A 22,087-nucleotide genomic window follows, 5' to 3' on the forward strand; every position below is an offset into this window, starting at 1 on the left:
GTATGGAAGAAGTATCTTTCTTTTGCAGCATCATACTCTTCCAATATTGACATGTCAGTATATTAAAGATATTTTGTTCAAAAGTTAAGATACTGTGATGGAAGTATTCTTACAGTACATGGGCCAGTACTGAGAAAAAACCCTTGAATATAATCAAGATACTAATCAGGTACTTTAGCAACAGTAATAATAATTTTTTTCTCATACCAACCACATACCTGGTGGATGGTATTTTGGAAAAAATTTATGTACCATCAAAATACTCTTAAAATATTTTCATCTTCGTATTTTGATATGTTCGCAGTGTTATGTCATTCAACTTGGGATCCTGTCATTCTTCCCTAGGACTATTTATCATTGCTTCTCTAGGGCGATATTTTTGATATTTCATTCTTCCCCAGGGCTATATACCATTGCTTCCCAGAGTGATATTTTTGATATTTCATTCTTCCCCAGGGCTATATATTATTACTTGCCTAGGGTGATATTTTTGGTATTTCATTTTTCCCCAGGGCTATATATCATTGCTTGCCTGGGGCGATATTTTTGATATTTCATTGTTTTGCAGGGCTATATATCATTGCTTGCCTAGGGTGATATTTTTGATATTTCATTGTTCTCCAGAGCTATATTTTTGGTATTTCATTTTTCCCCAGGGCTATATATCATTGCTTGTCTAGGTTGATATTTTTTGATATTTCATTGTTTTCCAGGGCTATATATCATTGCTTGCCTAGGGCGATATTTTTGGTATTTCATTGTTCTCCAGGGGTATATTTTTGGTATTTCATTTTTCCCCAGGGCTATATATCATTGCTTGCTTAGGGCGATATTTTTGATATTTCATTGTTTTGCAGGGCTATATATCATTGCTTGCCTAGGGCGATATTTTTGGTATTTCATTTTTCCCTAGGGCAATATTTCTGGTATTTCAGGGTTGTTAGGAAAGTGGTCACATGACCAATTTCCTAAAATAGCAAAAAAATTAAAGTTGTAGCCCTGCACTCTAGCTTCTAGAATCTATTTGAATTATGTTCTGAAGTGCTCCTGTTGTGGAGATATGATGTAAAAGACTTTCAAAAGTGTCGCGTTTTTTTTTGTTTTTTGTGTTTTTCTCCATGAAAACAAAACCAAACAACATGATTTCAGTATATTTAGAAAGCTAAAAGAAAGGGCTACAATTATTTTATTGTGGGAAAAATGACCAAAAAAGGAAGGTGCATGTATTGTGTGCTTTTTCATTAGGAAAGTTTGTAGTGTCCGCTTTTTGAGACTGCAAAAGATTTGTAGTGTGCGCTTTTTCATTAAAAAAGTTTATAGTGTCTGCTTTTTGAGACTGCAAAAGATTTGTAGTGTGCGCTTTTTTATTAAAAAAGTTTATAGTGTCTGCTTTTTGAGACTGCAAAAGATTTGTAGTGTGCGCTTTTTTATTAAAAAAGTTTATAGTGTCTGCTTTTTGAGACTGCAAAAGATTTGTAGTGAGCGCTTTTTTATTAAAAAAGTTTGTAGTGTCCGCTTTTTGAGACCACAAAAGATTTGTAGTGTGTGCTTTTTCATTAGAAAAGTTTATAGTATGTGCTTTTTGAGACTACAAAAGATTTGTAGTATGCGCTTTTTCATTAAAAAAATTTGTAGTGTCCGCTTTTTGAGACTACAAAAGTTTGTAGTTGACATGTAGTTTATAGTGTCCCTGACTCTGTATAGGTTCTGGGGGATGTGGTTGAAGGATTGACATGACCTTACATATTGCCATTGCTGCAGTCCATTCCTTCTTATTGATAGCTACTGTCCTATCTCAAAACACAGTTATAGGTTCATGGAGATATGGGTTGAAGGATTGACATGACCTTACATATTCCCATGGCTGCAGCATTAGTTTTTGACATCATGCCCAAGTTGACTTTCACATCAGGACAGGCTATTTTCTGCTTTCACATTGATAGCTATTAGCCTGTCCCAAAGATAGTTATCAATATGAATACCCTCCCCTGGTCTAAAAGCCAACTAGGCATGGTATCAAAAACTAATGCTGCAGCCACGGCAATATGTAAGGTCATGTCAATCCTTCAACCCATATCTCCATGAACCTATAACTGTGTTTTGAGATAATATCAAAAATATCGCCCCAGGCAAGCAATGATATATAGCCCTGGGGAAAAATGAAATACCAAAAATATCACCCTAGGCAAGTAATAATATATAGCCCTGGGGAAGAATGAAATATCAAAAATATCGCCCTAGAGAAGCAATGATATATAGCTCTGGGGAAGAATGAAATATCAAAAATATCACTCTGGGAAGCAATGGTATATAGCCCTGGGGAAGAATGAAATATCAAAAATATCGCCCTAGAGAAGCAATGATAAATAGTCCTAGGGAAGAATGACAGGATCCCAAGTTGAATGACATAAGGTAGGCAGAATGAAATAAGACACATATCATTTCATTTGCCTAGCCATTTCATTTCATATTTTTGCTGGGCTGCAAATAAATGACTGTGCAGGCAACTGCCTAGTATTTATCATATAAGTGGTGCCCACCACTCCAGAACGCGCATAACGAACCCTCAGACGTGGATCAGTGACTCCTGTCAATGGAAGGATGACCAACCGTGCACCATGCTTGCCATGAAGGTAGTTCCAATGGAGACTGGGATCAGACAAAAGGACTGTTCTTCAGTCGAAGAAGTCGATCAAGAGAGGACGCGAAACAACTTGAGACCCAGCCTCATGCAACTACTCGGAGATGACTACCTGCCCTTAGATCCTGCAGAAGAAGGGGTAGCCGATACACCGTACTCAGTGATGCCAGCAGAAACCGTAGCCTCTGCTCCTGCTCATGTGAATGACCAAATATGCAAGCAATATGGGAAGAAAACATACCTGCCAGCGCAATTCTCAAGAGAAACACTTGCCACTACAAAGCACGATTGGTCCGCTGTGAGCCTGTGCGAGGTTACAATTCAAGTCCCTCGGTTACCCGACATAAATCTCCTTTGAATATGCCCTGACTGCCTTGAAGGAAGGAAGAAGGGAGGGCATTATGTGGTGAAAATTAAGGAATTCAAATTAGATACCATACCAGAGGCCCTCAAATATTCCCTACCGAGGATAAGAAACCAAATATGAAAGGGATCCTCAAAGACTGGAGCTCAACTTGTCCAAACAGAGAGCAGCAGTTCGAATTCAGGCTCAGAACCTACCAAAGCTTGGCTAAAACCGAGAGCTCTCCTCACGTGCAATCTGAAAGAGTATCGAAGATCTTTGACAAATACGCCTCATTTACAAGAAAGTACGAGAAGGAGGCTACACTGTCTTGCAAGAGGTATCAAAGTTTCAGGACGTGTCAAGACTGAACTCTATGGTTCGACACGAGAGCAACTGACCATCAACCTTGGATTCAGATGCAATATAATGATGAATAGTACAGACGTCACCCTTCTAATAAGAAGGGATCTCAAAACTACGTACGAACAAAGTACCACCAAACACATTATGGAGCATGACACAATGTTAATAGGATGATCCGTAGGGCGCGTGATACCTGCAGCCTGTGCCCGAAACATTCTTATAAGACTCATAATCGGAACAGCTCCCATGATATCAACTTTCATTCAAAAGGGATCAGTAACCCTTTCTAAACTAAAGAAAGTCGGCAAGAAGGAACACATGAGAATGGTTTCGAGGAACAACACCTTCAACCATTCCTGCCCCTTGCTAAAGGCATCGACCCACACAACATCTGATGATCGAGACGATGGAATAGTAAGGAAATTTGACATAACCAATGCTAGTCCTCCCCTGTGATGTGCAAGAGCAGATGAAGTTATCAGATCCCTACAGGTCATCAACATCGTGTTAGCCAACAGCTTGACTCTAAATGGCGAACATCTCAGCAGTATGGTAGCGTCCGCTGGAGCAATAAATGCAGCTATACTAGTGATAGTACAAGTTCAGGGTTTAATGACTGCGAAGATTCTGACGATGGATGCCCTGAGGCATAATCATGGTTTTGAGGGTGATCATGATGAACCTCAAGAATCAAAGTTAATGGTGTTTCTGAAGGATTTGATAAGTAGAGACAGCTACAAGATGGTACTACTTCTCGGACCCAAAGTACCTGGGGAGTATCAAGAACAAACCGAGAGATTGCACAGAAATGCTGCATCCTTCATGATCGACCGTTACATAAAGTACTTGGAAGCGCAAATCCGTACACCACTGCTCCTCAGTGCTCACCCTAGTCTCTGAACCAAAGTATAGTACCTCATCCGCGAAAAGAGAAGTTATCTCCAGACTGCTCAAGGCTTGGACCGAAACAGGAGTAATCAAATCATCCATCAGATCAAGAGGACTCCGAGATAGGCTAGAAATGAACATGGGCCAAAGAAGCAAGACTAGTCTTGCCATGTACTTCCGAAAGCTTAAAACACCATTCTTTCGCTACCATATGAGACTGCAATCACTCAGAAAATCATCATGGGGTCCCAGGAATGGATTCACATTTCCTAGGATCATACAAGGAATCTGGCCCTCTAACCTGTCTTTATTTGCACTGAGACTTCATGAGAATCGAATTGAAGTCGAAAGATGGAACAGATGGGGCACTACTTTGGATGATACTACTGTCCACGTAGAACGAGTAGGTGTTGGCCGATACAGAATTTTGGGACTAAACAGACACTATCACGACATCATAAGACACAAAGCCCTCGGCATGAAAGAGGATCTCATTCAATACGCTGCCCAACTAGACCAAGCGTGTTATGAAAACGCTAATTGTCGAGTGACAGCGTGGGGGGCTGTGTTAACTGCACATGTGTTAACCGCTCACCCAGACCTTAGAATCATACTGGTCTGGATCTCTATTGTGGATCCACTTTCATGTAACTCTCCGTTGAACAGCAAAGTCGACTACCGATCGGCAGGCTGGGGGGCAGCATTCAACGCTTACCTAGGTCATAGAAAAGAGGAAGTCATAACCAATTATGCTGCCCTAGTACAGGTGCGAGTTTGCAAGGACCCCAAGCATCAAGTGGGAGCACGGGGGGCAGATCCTGCCGTTTACCCCATTCGCACAATCGATCATGCCGCCCCAGTCTGGGCGTGAGTTTGCAAAGATCCCAAGCGTCGATTGGAGGTATGGGGGGCAGCTCCTGCTGTTTACACCATCCCCATCATTTGCCCCTATCTTGAAACTGTACAGCAAGCAGCCTCTAAGCGATGGACTGACCACATTCCCCTCAATTCCAAAATTGCACTTGGTACTGGGTGCTTAGCCATACGCAGAACGTGTTCACTATTGGATCATTATGTAATCGCAGAGAAACATGAATGGAAGAATCGACATATGGCCAGGCCATCCAATGCTAACGCAAATAGATTCATATTGTTAGAATACAATACGCCAACTAGGAACGTCATTCAAAACCTTGCGAATTCTATTGATACCCATCAGCCACGAGCCAATCCAACTACGACACTTGAACCTACATGCCATACAGCAGAAAAGCACTCTTAAAAAGGAAGTCTCAAGTATTATTGGAATCAGATGGGAGCTCGCAGCTAAAGTGAAGCGCGAAGCCCAGGAAGAGACTATAGACCTCTGGATTCACCGGATAGGAGCAAGACGTTTCAAACTACCTCTGAACGAGGATTGTGCAAGACGATCATCGCATATGTGCGAATCAGTAGACCTATTGAACCGCAAGAATTTTATAGAAGGTTATAAGGTGCCAGTGGACGAACTTGATTCCATCCCTCGATATTTTAGAGCGCAATCCCATGGGAAAACCACAGTTCTCATCATGCACTATGCACTATGTCGGTTGCATGGAACCCCATATGGGAATACATATACAGGCTCCTGCTGCTGTATAGCGCAATTACCAGAACCGTCTTCCCATGTGCTCGAACCAGAAAATAATGGTGTATTCTGCAGTAGAATGCATAAATCTCCACATGGGAGTACTCAGATAGGATCACGCCGCCTTATGGCACAACTACCGGAATTGCTTCTACGCCTGCCTAGACACAAGATTACAGGAGTTCCACCACATGTGTGTACTCCATCTCAACCTGTCCCTATAATGACAATAGCCAGGACGACTGTACTACCGGCAATCTCAAGGATATTAGAGACTGAAATCTTAGTCTGAGACATACTTGGGACCATTCTAGTACTTGGGAAATTAGTAATTTCAAGTTGCAGTGACCGTGGGGTTCTTGCAACCTCTCTCCACCCACAAACGGAGGAACGAGTGGAAATTTTCGATACCACTGAGAGGCAGACGCTTCGCATTTTTGACTCCTCAAACAAGGAAAGTCACATAAGTGAGCTCTATATCCTAGCCTATTCGTACAATGGCTGTAATCATCCTCCTACCAATTTTCCCTGGTTCCAAGTTCTATTGTCGGGATGTAATCCAAGAACTTCTATGAATTTAATGATGCCCAAGAACGAACTTTCGCTCAGGGTGCCAGACCAACTTGCCAGAGGCCTTGACGATGCCCCGATAGCCCATCGAGACATTGATAGAAGTGTTATTACCCAAACTTGAGGCTGGCTAGTTAACTCCTACACTAAAAGAAGACAACTGGTCCAAGAACTAGAAGATAGAAACTATGCTCTATTAGACCTGCGATCTCTCAGACTTTTGGACGCTTGAGACTCTAGCAAGGCGAAAAGAGCGTTGGCGACTTCTCCTGCTGTGGGTGACATGTGCAACAATCTCAAGTATGAACCGACCCTTAATTGTTGGAGGAGCATCGGGGCCCTGCCCCCTGAATCTAGAAGGACTCACGACAGCTACATCATCAAGTTGAATCAGCTTAAACAAATACTGACCAACAAAAGGAAAGATATACTGTACAAGACTCATGAAGACGATCATTTCTTCGGCACAGCCTGGAGAATCTCAGGGAATACTGGAAATCATTCTGCTGTGCCCGTTCAGAGGTTTACCAAGTCTCTACAATGAAGAAGTCACAAACAATTTCCGTTAGCCGTTAATTGGATTACTCAGAACCTAGGAGGAAACCCATTCTGGATGCTGGTCCCCTGTGCGATGGTGAAGAGTGTGAGGTAGCCTCACAGGCTGAGGCTGGAAGGAGCATATGCACGGGTACAAGGGACTTGGTCTGCAGAGCAGGAATACGGTCACATGAGCATAGGCCTCATGTTTAGCCTCATGTTTCCTCCCTTCCACTTCGAGTAGTTCTGTCTAGTTGACCATCTCTTTGTACTTTCTATGCATCATATACAACTGTTTTACCAAGACTTTGAGCCCGAGAAATCACTACGAATTATCCAAACTACCTATCACCCACTTGCATCTTTTCCCCCCATTCCTTCAAACTTGCAGAGTGCGTATCACTCACAAGAGAGTGGGCAACCAGTACTCAAGGTTACGGAAGGATGACCCCAACGGACGGCTAATTCGTTGGCACCTGAGGAAGAACCTCCTTCATGTCGTAATGAAAGAGGCTTGGTACCATGAGCGTGTGCAACCCGCTGCTCTAAATTCGATCATGGTCTATACAATAAAGATTGCCATTGTTCTTGTTTGCTGCACCACGTCCCTTGATGATCCAGAATGGACTCAACCCCAATCAGAGATCAAGCCCTTTCTGGTAAAGAAAATAGAACTAGCTCGTCTTGTTGTGGTCCCGCATGAATTTAGGCAAGGGCGTAGATTTCGAAGCGAGAAATTCAGCTTGGATGGAGCCCTTCTAAAGGGGACTGCTAAAACCTATATCAGGCATCAGCCTCACACCTCGCACAATCGAGAGGAGGGTTATCAAATCCTGTCTCTCCCACCTCTCAGCTTAAAAGGCCTCAATAGGCGTGTGGTGGATTCAAATGAGTATGAACAACCACAATTTAAACACACGTATAAGAGATCAAGTCAAGAGCGATGTAACCAACCTAGCTCCAGTAACTGTTCTGAGCTTGAAAACGTGGATATAAAGGAGGGGGCTCCCTTTCTCAAACCCAAAGAACTACTAGTACCCTTCTTGAAGTCTCCTCGTCTAAACCCAGGTGACAATCGTGACCATAACGATGATTACTTCCTGGGCACGAGTAATACTGAGGAGCCTGCCAGTAACCACCTTGAGAGAATCTATGCCTTAATTAAGAGCGTGATAGGCAAGCCCGCCGCTCGAGGATCAGAGTGAGAGACTGCTGTCTGCAGCGTGAACGCGAGCGCAAGGGCTCAAGAAACTGAAAGGACCTGATTTGGTCATGCGGTTCTTAGCCCAGCTGCGATAACTTGTATGGCAAGGTTAGATCACAAGATTCCACAGAGAGAAGAAGACTTTACTACTCAAGTTATGAGCCTGCGAACTCCACTCTCTGTACCCTTCAAAGACTCCAGGGATCAAACAGAAGGGATTACTTTGAGTCCCCATGAGTTCACTGCATCGAACTTTATGTTCTATGAAGCGCTTATGCAGATGAAAGGATTCGCCTTCAACCAGACTATAAAAGTGTTAGCAATTTCCCTCCGGTTGGCCATCAAACGAATCTCCAGAGTGACTCATGTTGGACAAGGCCAAGGTTACTGCCAATGGCCAATGATAACAATCACAAGTCAAGCGTGGCAACCGAGAATCTGCCGAAACCATCTGAAGAAGGAAATCTGGATAGAACTACAAGAACTTTTCATCAATTATGGAGACTTCATGGATGCCCCCCTACGATTTAGGAAAATAGGGTGCGGTTCCGTTGATGGGGAAAGTGGCCAGGAATGATCCCTTTCACATGGACATCATCAATTTTCTTCGCAGGAGCGTTATCTATGTGATCAAGGTTCACCACATCGGCTCAGCCTTCAGGCTTCAGTTCAACACATGAATCCCCAAAGACAGTCCTTTTCATTGTACTGCGAAAAACATTCATCCCTTTGTTGCTCCAAATTGACAACTGTTCTTCTTCTTCATCAAATATTTCACCCTTTGTCACCTAGTTGAATCTCCAAGACGACTCAAGTTCCACTCTGATCATTAATCTCCCTTGCCCCGATTAACTCGGAATTGTTATTTACATCCCTGCAGCCTCACAGCGCAAAGATTATCCCTACATGGTCCCTATTGGAAAATACACTAAACACTATCTGGTCCCACAGTGCTCCATCATCATTACTAAGGCTCATGGCTGCTATTGAGCCTACAATAACCGCAAATAATCATTATCCATATATTTCCGATGGAATTAGATCCCAGCCTGGATCACCGCTCATCGCCAGTTCACGGTCACCCCCCCAACTTCTAGTCAGGACTTTACGACGATATGACAAGCTGACAATGCTGTGAATGTGATTTAGAGTATCACCCATACAATGAAGTCAAGATCATACGAACATTAAGAAATACCCCTACCTATGGACGATGCTCCAATCTCACGGGGGGGCTTTGTAACGGCATGCTAGTGTATGCTACTGCCCTTTTTGTGTCACCTAGGATCGTTGTATTTACCTATGTTTATTCTGCATTATGTAGTGCCTCGTACATAACAATAAACCGCTTTGCAACCACATCATATAATACATGTGGACGGAGTCACCCCAGTTCTATACGGCTAGGCAGCCATACGCCTCCCCTCTGGGATACCAGAGTCCTGTGCCGGGTGACCGTGCCCCAGTTCCTGGGTCACAGGATAAACTACACGTGGTACCACTTTGCCGCACCATGTTACGAACTCTATCATGCGTACCACGAATATTCTCCACCACCATCTTGCACTCACGCCTTTGTTGAGAAGTCCCGATCGACCCTCCGGTTTCACAGGACCATTGCCTTTCCTGTTACTGGAGCAAGGCAAGGTTGGAGGCTAAGTTATAGTTTTTTTGGGTTCTTTGAATTTTCTGTCTGCATTGGATTTGAAGTTGACTTGGAGCACCTGTGTGATGGCAAAACCTTTTGTTGAAACATTAAAGTGAGGTGAACATACTTAGTCCCTCCACATACCATTCCCCTCAAGCTAAAATTCCGGACTTCTTTATTATCAGCTCATTGGATGTCTCAAAAGCTTTTATCAGTGTCAGCCTCATTTTCGCGATGCCGAAAAAAAAGAAGAAAAAAAGAAAACAGATCATGAGCCCATGGTCAACGTCACATCCATCATTTATCCTCTGCTCTGCAGAGCACAGGTATGAGCCAAAACAACACCCTGATCATGATTCACTCCCATCCCAACAAGCCTCAGCATTGATGATATATCATGAACCTATTGTTTTCTATGACGAAAAATTCTGCCCCCTGTAATCATAGGGTATCTATCTCAGTCCTACCACTCTGTCATTTGTTCTTACCCCTCATTTTCAGTATGCATGAATGGTTCAACAACTTTCAAGCTCTGCTAAAAGAAGAATAGAGTCCTCACCTCATAGTCTTCTACATCTAGTTTCCTACATTTTTGTAACCCAACTTCATCTTGGAATGGTTTTCCCCTAGAAAGTGCCTGGAGTACAAATGTCAGTTAAGCTGTATTGAGGCATGGGAGGAGGGAAAGAAGGACAGACTTGACCCTTCTACCATCAATGGACAAGGTACCGCTCAATTCAGTATATATGCAGAGCTTTGTGGGAAGGGAACTTGAATTTTTGCTTGAACGAGAAATGAGCTGGTGCACAGTATTTATTGCGGGTTACCCCATCTCACATAAGCAAAAGCAGGCTCTTTGTGTTTTGGGAACCGGTGGACAAGAAATCGATCAAGAATGGAGGTGTACCGAAAACATAGATCTGAGCACTTTTCTCAATTACACTAGTAAATGTAAGTATTGATGTCTACCTTAACTCGGCAGATACATAAGGATGGGCCCATCAATCACTTATCTCTATTGCATGTTCAACAGTACGTCCGTCATTTATGCTCACCTCTTCATCACGACGTGCCGGTAGATGGTCAGTGACTACAAAAATTAGTTGAATAAAGCTCCCGGTAAACTCAAAGAGCTCACCCTCGTCATGGTCTGAACCCGTGAGATGAGCAATTGTCATAATTTTCCTACGTTTCCCTCCCTTGTCTGCGAAAGGAGCCTCTTGTCCGTAGGAAAGTTGCAAGGCGTCGCGTTTTACACCACCTGGTGTCCCAACTTCGTCTGGGAGCGATTGTTCCCCAGAAATTATCTGAAATAGATACGTCAGCAGAGCAGGATTGGACACAGGCAACGCTCAAAACGATGGGAGATCTGACCATTGTGGGACCAATCAGCGCAACGACGCTTCTTTTGGTATTTCTCCAGCACAACAATTGGCTTTGAAATGATTCTTTCTCAGCCGCAGTGGCTTCGACGAATTTCACAAGGTCCGTTATGTCGTGAATGCGCATCTTCGTGCAACGAATGTATTTATTGCGATTCAGTGAACCAAGGCTTAAAGAAATCGGGTTTGACTAACCTTGATATTCTGAATAATTATCCCATCGGTGAGCTTGGAGGTCTCTTCAAGAGGAGCATCACTGGGGATTAAGAGGTTCATCACGTGGTACAAATAATCGAGCAACCTATCTAGTATGTTATCTAATGACACATTAGGGATTTCGGAATGAACGTACCTCCGATTTTCTGAACCAAACGAGTGGTTTAAAACCAAAATGATTTTGCACCTCTGAGCGCAGACCTGGGCAAAATGGGTAATTGAAATGGCACTCCCAACAAAAAGGTTATCGGATCGCCCCTGATTGGAGAGAAAACGCTTGAAAAAGTAAAGGAACAGAATTTCGTTTTTAATGCGTGTTCGGACTTCCAAAAACCACTCGGCGTCTTGGAATATTAACTCATGGCCCCCCAAGCGCGATGGTGCACAATCTACAGTGGGACCCAATAATGTCAACCACATGAGTGCTGCCGCAACGGCGGGGAGTTTATGTTTCTGGAATCGGTGAACAAGGTACCGGTCAATAACCGATGTGCATCGATAACATGAAGCTGAGTTTTCTACACACTAGACGAAGACCGTCAGAAGGCATGAGCATCATGAGTCAAACCAGGGAAATTAATACACTGACTGAGCGGTCCGGCAATACTACAAAATCATCCCACCACGTTGTAAAGGCAGTGGCATCCCACATTTCTAAATTGTATTCTTCCAGAACCTTGTCCAAAGCGCGAGGCTGCAGTCTATCACCGTAATTATAATGGGTTGCCCAATAGTTCCTGCTGTACTCCAATGCAACGGCCATTCTTTCCCGGGTGGATCCACGATGAAAATCGGTGAGGGTTTGAATACACATTTTGAGAAGGAAGGTGTGTGCTTCAACTCCGTCAATGTATAAGTTACGCGACCTATGTCGATCCATAAGAAAATCCCGGAGGGACGCATGGTAGAAACGAATAGGATTTTTGTCAGAACCAGGGATGTGAACGATGGAGTGCAAGTCCCAAAAGATCATTGTAAAATCCTCGGGTTCGAGTCGGAGCAGCGACTGGAGGAGTTCAGGAGTCGGACTTCGATCAGTATTCAAGTAGAAAATAGCCCCAAGTATAGAAATAACCCTCTCTGTATCTTCACTAGACTTCAAGACATGGCCATAGAGCTCGTCGAGTAGAGCGAAAGGGTTAGTTGCAAAACTAGATGAATCCACTGATCCACAAATATCGAGTATTAGCTGAAGCTGGGCGGTTGGAATTTTACGATCAACATCTATGAACCTGTTCACCGTCGCAGCAAAAATAAATTGGCCGGATGATTTTTGGACAAGGAAAGAAATAACATGTTCTGAGGGCCACGGCTGCGGGAGGGACGACATAGAAGGGAAGCGAGTATGGCGTCGACGGAATATGTCAGCGAAGCTGCTTCGAAGAAATACGGCGATGTCACGATCGGGAAGGTAAGATTCGTCGAGGACTAGACGGTAAGTGATATCCGAGAGTTCGTCATCAAAAACCGCCACAATAGCTGGCTCTGGCCTGCTCGCGATCAGGAGGTAAAGTGTTGGTAAAGAGGACTTCAGTTGTAAAAGGGCCACCCTGAGGATACGAAGGATTTCAGCCTGACGCTCTCCTCCATTACACTCATCGAGCCCATCTATGACAAGCAACGTTGGCCACGGTGCGCCGCTTTCGGGATGAAGTGAAGCATACACCAGCGGGTAAACCACAAGACGGGCCATCTGTTCAGAGAGGACGCGGTGGAAGATGGACGGGTCTCGCTCAATCGCTCCTTCGATAAGTGGTTTAGTGGCTGGGATCGAAGTTGCAAGTTGGGAAGCGAGCGTGGCGATAAGGAAGGTCTCCGTGTTTCTCTTCGTAGCTGTCCGAGAAAAGAAGAAGCTTGCAGACAATCCCCCAGAATTATAAAAGTTTTCTGCTATTTGTTGCAGAATGGCCGATTTTCCTGAGCCGGCTGGAGCACTCAGCCAGAGGATACAATTCTTCTTGGAGTGATCCGAAATCCAACTGGTGATGTCGCTCACTACTGCTTTCCGAGTGTCGGGGTGGCATTTGGGAGAGTCATAACGTTCTTTGGAGTTGTGCATCGCACTCGCCGCGATATTGTCATAGAGTAATTTCAATCCTGATGCAAGAAAAACAGTCAGTGACCGAATAGGACGAGATAGACGACATCTTACCTTGAATTCCAGCATGGCTGCTGGTTGGATAATCGGCATGTTGTCCCTCACATGTAATGGAGTTTCCGTGAACAACCGTCAGAGAACCTCCTGACACAACAACGTTCTTGGAGTGGTCAAGCATGCAGTGACGGCGGCGTTGTCTCCAGATAACCTAGTCCACACGTCGGCGTCTGTGGCAGATAAGGTGATTTAGTTGTGGGATTTGTGTTACGGTCACGTGGCGACCAATCGAGTCTTCAAGCCTGCTTGTGGCCATAAACGCGTCTCTTGATCCATGTTCGTTTGATCACGATTTCCATCTTTTGGACTGACTACGATAACTCGCTCCAAACCATTTTACCTTCCCTGTCCAATCTCAAAGCAATTACTTTGACCGCGAAGCACACCAGTTGGGAGTACCTCCCTCGCCGTGTTCAGGAGGCGTTGTTATCAGCGTTCCGCTCTGATTCGCCCATCTATCTTCACTTGAAGGGAATCAGCGACTTCCCCATCATGAGAATTATGGTTTGAAGCACCTCCGACTCAGCTCTTTACACTACCTTGGGCCTTTCCTTACGAGGGATGATGGATCCTCCCCCTTCCTACCCTGGACAATCACACACAAGCTATTTCAACTTGAATCTCTTCATTTTAATGTCGAACTTGACATCATGCGGGTTGTATTCGACGTACTTTTCCGCGGAACATGCGTTCTGAATCAAGGTCAGCATTTCCTGTCCTCCTACCCCATGGTACCATCGCACGGTATCCCTCCCATTTAGGTGATGACAATGAGTTTACTCGTATCCATCAATCTAATCACCTTCGCGCTCCCTTCGACATGTCCGTCTGGAAAGCGCTGGACACCTGAGCACATCAACTGTCTGGAAAATCGTTCCGAGCCCTCAACGTCGATATCTTCCATCCCGAAAGGTATCCAACGGGATCGTTCGCGTGATATCTAGAAATCTCCCCCAATCACAGGAATCCGGAATGCTGTGCCTCGGAAAGGCAGACCCCTACAAGCCAGTTGATATCTTTATTGACGAAGATCTAACAGTCTCTACAACAAAGGGAAATGGGAGGTTGAAAACTTCTGACTTGAGGTGCTTCTCCGGATTCCGCAGATCTTACCTTCAACTTGTCCAGAGAACGAAAACAATGTTTGGTCGATATCCATGACTGCTCTTAGAGTTTTACTTCGTGAAGTTGTTGAGTAATTGTATTTGGATCGGATGGTGTCGCCCTCAAGTTGCCTCAACCCACATTCGTGCCTTCAACCCACAACTCCTTTCTGATTCCACGTATTTCTTCCATCTGTGTGTACAATACATCCCCAATTGGTTTCGAAGCCTGGGCTCAGAGTCAGAACAAAGAGCGCTCGAGGTTTGGCCGAGACAATGCTCCCACAGTAGCGGTCTCAGCCAAGTCTCAGCGGATATCGGATAAGTTGTCTGTCCACTGCCCAAAATAAATATTCGTGCCACCCAGTGGCACCCACAATCCCTTCTGATCCATGTTGCAAAGGAGGTTTGGCCGAGAATGTAGCCACAATAGCGGTATCGACAGAGATCGGATCGGTTGTCTGCTTACTTCTGTGCTATACATGAGCTGACAAAAGTTCGAGCCCTACGTTGGCGTAGGCTGACAAAAAAAAAGATGCCAAGGGACAGTGCGAGGCTGAGAGGTATTCTCATACCTTCGCAGTGCCCAATAGTAAATCCCGGCATCTTCTCCTGGATCGAAAAATTGGAGCCCGAGGGATCGACAGCGACGATGAAAGGCACTTGGATCTTGGCGTTCTCCAGGAGCCACGGGAGGAACTGGACCTCGGCCTAAAATTTAGAAATGCTCTACTTCTCCAGGCTTGCCTCCCAGTCAGGTAAAATGGCGATGCGGCCGAATCATCGGTGATCTACCGTCATCATGGGTGGCTTCCAACGTCTGCGGCATGGTAAATGTCAATCAACAAGTCACAGATCTATCAAAGCGAAAGCAGACGGTAATCATATCCATGGCCCGACTGAACATGATCGTCCGGTCGCTTCAACCGTATCGTGCAAACTTTGACGATCCGGCGGGAGTTCTTCCCCGCGCACCTAGTCTTCAAATGATTCCGGGTAAAATTCAAGCTGTTGGACTTGTCTTGAACGGTCCCAGAAGGGGAGAAGCACCATGGTATCGGAAGAAGGCCTTGAGACTCGATTGGAAGTTGAACGTTAACGAACGTTGACCTTCAAGTTCAAAAGATGGACCTTAAATCTCCGTTTGAATCGAGGAAAGCTGGCGTCAGCTAGCTCATGATCAGGAGGACTCGGAAGCCCAAGGCGGACGCTTTTAGTGGCTGAATCATTCTGACACCTGAGCAGTGAGATGTGGGAACTAATAAGTTCGGCCTAACAGCCCGCTGGCAAATGAACTACTTACTTTCTAGCGTCGTTTTTGCGTGTGGTTCGCGGCGTGAATACGAACGGCGAATGCCAGCAGTGTTTGAATTTCTCCCCTTGTAATTGTTAGTGAGGCCTCGTGGAATTCGGATTTCAAATCGCATGCACATCGCGGAAGCTGTGATACTCAAAAAATTGAGTCACACAAAAGCTAACGCCCCAGGACGGAGGCTGTGAGTCGTGACGAACACGGCGAAGTGAGCCAGTTGTATGCTCGTCGATGGCTGCCAGCTGGGCAGTTGGTGGGGGGTTTTCAAGACGCCGCGGCATGCATCTTCTGGCTCACAACCTCAAGGCATATCAGTCAACAGTCACTAGCATTGGAATCAAACTGTCCAACTCTGATTCCCCTATAGACGTTACAAAAAGTCATTCAATAGTCCAATAACGTAGTAGCTTTGACTTCTCTCTTACGACTGTGTAATCGATGATACAATGACTGCATTCGCGCTTTGTTTCTTCTCTGTACAATCATCAGGACCTGCTTCACGTTTCATGCACGCTTCAAACCCTTCCATGTTCCGCTTCCAGCGCCCGCGCCAAATTGCCCGAAAGTACCGGCGTTACCTGCTGGTCCAGCAACAGGTGGTTGGTCACCTCCAAAGGACCTGGAGGCGCCGTGCCCGCCGCCTGGCGGTGCCTGGAAGGAAGAGCGATAAGCCGTGGTGGGCATAGACTGAATGGACAGGAACTTGTTAGCAAGAGGGCGATCGTCGGTGTTGTACTAATTTGCAATGAGCAACGCTGATCAAGGGGGACTGAATAGAACGTACCTGGAACTCAAGCCCAATACTATCCGCCTCCGAAATATCCAACAACTTGACCAGCTTCTTCCCTATACTGTTCAACTTCTCAACCTCGTCTTTACTCCTCGTCCAGACCTGGATCCTATCCACCTTTGTCCGCAAACTGACAACAGCACCACAAATCTCGTCGCCCTCCTCCAGCTCCTCCCCAACCAACGCCATCGCGAGCCAATTCCAGCACCGATCGAGGAGCTGCGGGTTGTTCTTCATCGTCAGGACCCACTTGCCCCCATTCGCGTTCGCCTCATCTTCCCACATGGGCTTGATCCCCGATTTGAAGAGGTGGTAGTTCGAGTTCTTTTCTAGCTTTGAAGGGGGCTTAAGCCAATTGAAGTAACGACAAAATTCCTCGACGGTGTCGAACTCCCCGATGACGGTCAAACCGGCCTCGTAGTCTGTCGATTCGGGTGGGTGTGCGCTGAAGGGGGTTTGCTCGCCTGTGGCGGAGGGTGGTACAGCTGAGGCTGGTGTGTATGGGAATTTCGCTTTCGAGTCGTGGTATATTGTCCTGCAGAAAAATCAATTGTCAGTTGGGTGGCAGAAATACAACATGAGCTGCGTACCATGCAAATTGGAGAGGGTGTTCCGGTGCTTTGATAGGTACTCCTGGCGTCTTTGGATCTTCAATCATCTCGGGCTCTGGGGGCTTGGAAGACCCATCTATGCTGAGGGTGCGGGTTTTCGCCAGTCGGGCAGTGATGGCGTCCAGACTCGGAATGTTCTTATAACCAACTTTCACAGCCCTCTTCTCTGGTACAACGGTGGAAGAAATTGTCTCCCTGTTGAGCTTTTCGAGCTTATCAGCGGTCAAAGCATCGCCGACGGGGGTGATTGAGCGTGGAGGCGATGTGGAGATCCCAGCTGGCGATGCTGAGCGGGTACTACTAGGCGCGTTGACGGCGATGGAGTCGGTCGTCGATGCTACCGTGGATAATGAGGCGTTTGAGCCCGTTCGAAGAAGCGACGCCGCCAGCCTTGGCCGTGGCGCTGATGTTGTAGCTGTACTTGTCGGGTTGATTCTAGCAGCTAGCTGGTTGAGAGAGGGTGGGCGACCTGCGCCTGGCGGTTTGACAGGGTTTTCGCTCGTTGTTGCCTTTGAGCTCATCGTGGTTGTTGCAAGAGGAGAGATGGCAGTGTTTGGTGGCGCCGAAACCGATCAATATAAATCCGATCAAAAGGTTCCCTTCTGCTGGATCATTTGCGGCCTCTTGGATTGCTCCAGATTTAGATGTTTAAATCTGGGGTAATTGCTACAATTTGAAAATAATTTCTACTGATCTGGGACTGGGATACAAAAACTGTCGGGGCGATACAGCAAATGTAACAGTGAGGTGACGGAGAACTTGAACAAAAATACAGCTTTCTAAAGGGCGTTCAAAATTTTGTTTTGTGCAATGGCAGATAAATGTAAAACAACTGGCAAAAGTGGGCCTTCAGCGCAAACTTCTAAGGCCCTCTGGTGAGAAGGAAGATTACAGCAAAGGAATTACGCACAACGAACAAATCACAAGCCCTCTTCTTGAATCGTATGCCATAAATTCCGTACCCACCACGCCGTAACAGAGGGTTGACACCACTATTCTTTTTGATTAAAAAATTGGTTACAACACAAAACAAAAGAACCCACATGAAGACAATCAAACTGATTAACATTCCAACCCGTGTGAGCGTCAGGTCTCTGAACCGACAGTGGCCAAATATCGAGGTATCGTGTCGTCGAACTCTGGTCCGCAAAAACCTTCTTTGCGATCCGATTGAATTCAGGAAACATATGCCATCCATAATTATGCCATTCCGGTGTGGGGTTCTCCGCCGTGCTTGAGTTTCTGAACACGGGCTGAGAGTATGCACCACAGTTCTGGTGCGCCGGCGAAGTGGCGCGAAAAAAAGTGAGGGTCGGGACAGGCGGGGCGGACAAGAAATTGTAGATTGTTTTAATTACTATTTCGTAGGACTTGATGAGCTGATCGTCGTTCGCAGGCGTCATGTGGAGTGGGCTATAGTGAGGTCCTGTGTTGACGATGACTATTGTATCCAGTTCTCCCGGCCAAGAAGTTCCCCTGCTGATGTTTCGGAGACCTTGACGCCAATCGCCTGTTGCTCTATGTACTTTGCGGTTCAAGGGTTCGACCATTCCGACCGATTTCAGGATATCGTCGAGTTCGCCTTCCGTTAACAGATTGTCGGAGCGGTACATCGTCAGTATCGGTTCGGAGAACCGTGTGCGAGGAACCTCAGCGAGAGAGGGCTTGGCTAGAAGTCGTTCAAACAGCGGGTTTTTCGGAGACAAAGTGAGCCATGAAATGGAGATAAAGATATTGTTGTCTTCTAAATGGATCCGCTCCGTCACTTGACGCGGATGATCTCCGCGGTGCTGTCTAAGCAATGTCTGCAAGTCGCCCATCATCTGGCCCGCCACGGAGTCTTAAAAGCAATTTCAATTTATTCAAGAGCCAAAGTTGAGACTCGGCACCCACCTCCAATAACCACAAAACCTCCCCTACTTTTGAGCGCGCGCTCAATGAAAGCCTCAGTATCCCATTCTCTAGGTGGATTACCATCCTCGAGAATCCACTCCCAAGAAGCCACCTTCCTCCCTCGTATCTTTTGTTCCTCCTCTTTATCGCGACCGTCGGATCCACCAGCAGCCTGAGAGAAGTCCGGGTGGCATGAACGAAACATATTCCACAGATCCGCATCCACAATGCCTTGCGGCGAAGGTATCCATTTTCCGTACGTTGCATCCCGGTATTTCGGCGACACTAAAGCAGGTTTCGATACAAGACCGTAGAGGTAGGGTATTCGCGGCAAATTGGCGTAGATGACCATAAATAACAAGGCTGAGAGTGCCGCTCCAAGTGCCAGCGTTCGTCGTGTTTTAGTGAACACGCCATCGAAGGTTTTGCAAGACATAAAGCGACTTTCTAGCGAGCAGACTCGATTTGTGCTTAGCCACGGGTAGAGACAAGGCAGGACATTCAAGACGGGAAATGGTCAAAGCCCCTGAACTTGAAGAGGGAAAGCGGAGTTCGAACTGAAGTTGGTGCTCTTGCCAAACACCTTCGGGATTACGTAAACAGAACATTCATGTCCCCCTGCTCCTTCTCGAAGCGCCCAAGAAGCGCCCCTAGATGGGTTAAAAAACTGCGGTTGACCGAGTTACACCCAAGTTATGTGTCGACCTCTGGAATTAAGCCGATTCATCCCTAGAGCTCATTTTACAGCCGACGTCAGTGGTGACTCAGAATGACATTGTGTGAAGCTCGCTGTTAAAGGAGGCGTAGGCTCATAAAAACGCAGTACTTCAACGTGGAAGCGGGCAGCTATTTTCTCCGTTCCAAATATCCCAGTGGTCGATCAGGTCAAGCGAGGCGAAAATGCTCCGCCATCCATTCGGTTTTCAGCTTCCATCAGCAAAACCTGATTTTCCCACGTAGACAGGCATAGTGCTTCCGCTAATATCATAGTTTCCCATAGTTACACGCCAAGTTTGGCTAGATGCCCTAGCGCTCCACAGCGCTCCACAGCACTGTGTGGGTGTAAGCTTGTGCTATACAGCACTACAGAGACTTGTGCCGTTACTATAGGGTGCTATAGAGGGGCCTCCACTTTCTACCCAGCCCTTATAGGGAGTCAAACTACAAGTATACTAGATTTCAGTAGAAAACACATTCCCTATTGTATATGAATAATTTATGACCAAAATACGCCTGGAATAAGAAGAAAGTACCACACTGTCCAGAGATTGATTGACCTACAAAGATTGCAACAAGAAAGAATATGAAGTATCTTTTGCAAAACATATTCGTCTTTTGTGATTTTTTTTGCGTTGGAAAGTGGTGTTCAAGCCGATTCCAACGCGTCTATTTACGTAGTATTTAGTTCAAAACTCAAATGGCTTTGGACCAATTACTGGTGAAGAATCTGCCTAAAAACGGTAAATGTTATCGGAGGTCGCCTTAAACGTCGAAATATTAGGGGCTCTCAGACCCGTTTTAAAGCTCTGATTTGTGCGTTTCTAACAAGCCCAAAATCGCATGAAACAGAGCAGAACTCATGATGATAATATATATTTCAGATGTCTAATACAGGCCAAATAGTTTATGCTACAGTTTGTGAGGTACTCCAAATTTTTCTACGCCGTAAATTGGATTGCATTCGCGTGAATGAAGCGATTAAAATAAGCCTACATAGAGGCCAAACGGTGTAATACTCGTGAAGTTATAGCTATGAGCTAGCCTAGAAAGTGTAAGTGTGAATTGATGGAAGTCGGTACGGTTGCGGGAAGTCACGTGCCGTGCTCAACTCACATTTTCGAACTTAGACAACTTCAATTGTTACTACTACTACCACCAAAAAACAGGAAATTTCGGGAAATCATCGAAATAGCGGAAATTTCTGGTAACAACTGCAAATTTCTTGGAAGGCTCGGAAATTGTTCAATAATTTTCCAATATGAATTTTATATTTGCCTGATTACATGGTGCCATCTACAATTGTGAATGCCCACCTCGAATGCCATGCTTTCTGTGAAAGACAGTGACAGGCGACAAACAACTTCAAGTCGCGAGACAATTCGTTCAAGTCCGTTGAAACTCCGACATCATGTGATTATGTTGAACTTTGAATTTCCCAACACGGAAATTCATTGTTCTTCCTTCCCACCACAATGTTCAACTTGTCCTCGACAAACGGTGTCCTCCCTCGTCGAGTTACAGCATCCTCCCTCCCTCGTTGACGAACCGCGTCCCTCGACGAACGGTGTCCTCCCTCGTCCATGAACGGCGTCCTCCCTCCCTTGAAGAACGGCATCCTCCCTCTCTTGAAGAACGGTTTCCTCCCCCCCTTGAAGAATGGCTCCCTGCCTCCCTTGAAGAACAGCTCGCTCCCGTGAAGAATGGTTTCCTCCCTTAAAGAAAAGATCCCTCCCTCATCGACGAACGGCTCCCTCGTCGACAAATGACTCCTCCCTCAACGAATGGCTCCCTCTCTCGGCAAACGGCTCCCTCCCTTGACGAAAGGCTCCCTCTTGACAAACGGCCCCCCTCCCTCGACAAACGGCTCCCCCGATGAACAGTGTCCTCCCTTGATGAACTGCTCCCTCACTCGTCGACGAACGGCATCCTCCCTCCCTTCTTGACGGACGGCGTTTCTCCCTTGACGAATGGTGTCCTCCCTCCCTCGTTGACGAACGGCGTCCTCCCTCTCTCGTTGATAAATGGTGTTCCCCCTGCCTTGAAGAACGGCGTCGTCCCTAGCTTGTCGACAAACGCATCTT

The 22,087-nt window shown here is 45.9% G+C and overlaps 2 protein-coding genes across 2 annotated transcripts; one reads left to right on the top strand and one right to left on the bottom strand.

Moving 5' to 3' along the window:
* Positions 1 to 4,005: 4,005 nt before the first annotated feature.
* Positions 4,006 to 5,333, top strand: LACBIDRAFT_328247 (uncharacterized protein; the record flags this gene model as incomplete). The annotated part of the gene is made up of 3 exons (XM_001882238.1): positions 4,006 to 4,045; positions 4,637 to 5,105; positions 5,279 to 5,333. 3 exons carry the CDS (start codon positions 4,006 to 4,008, stop codon positions 5,331 to 5,333), a joined length of 564 nt encoding a protein of 187 aa, XP_001882273.1.
* Positions 5,334 to 18,047: 12,714 nt separating this feature from the next.
* Positions 18,048 to 19,722, bottom strand: LACBIDRAFT_294579 (uncharacterized protein; the record flags this gene model as incomplete). The annotated part of the gene is made up of 4 exons (XM_001882345.1): positions 18,048 to 18,255; positions 18,304 to 18,385; positions 18,437 to 19,233; positions 19,287 to 19,722. The coding sequence occupies 3 exons, from the start codon at positions 19,720 to 19,722 to the stop codon at positions 18,314 to 18,316; spliced, it is 1,305 nt and encodes a 434-aa protein (XP_001882380.1). The 3' UTR covers positions 18,048 to 18,255; positions 18,304 to 18,313.
* Positions 19,723 to 22,087: the final 2,365 nt, after the last annotated feature.

This window comes from Laccaria bicolor, genomic scaffold (assembly GCF_000143565.1).
Source record: "Laccaria bicolor S238N-H82 LACBIscaffold_16 genomic scaffold, whole genome shotgun sequence".
In the NCBI taxonomy this organism is placed as follows: Eukaryota; Fungi; Basidiomycota; class Agaricomycetes; order Agaricales; family Hydnangiaceae; genus Laccaria; species Laccaria bicolor.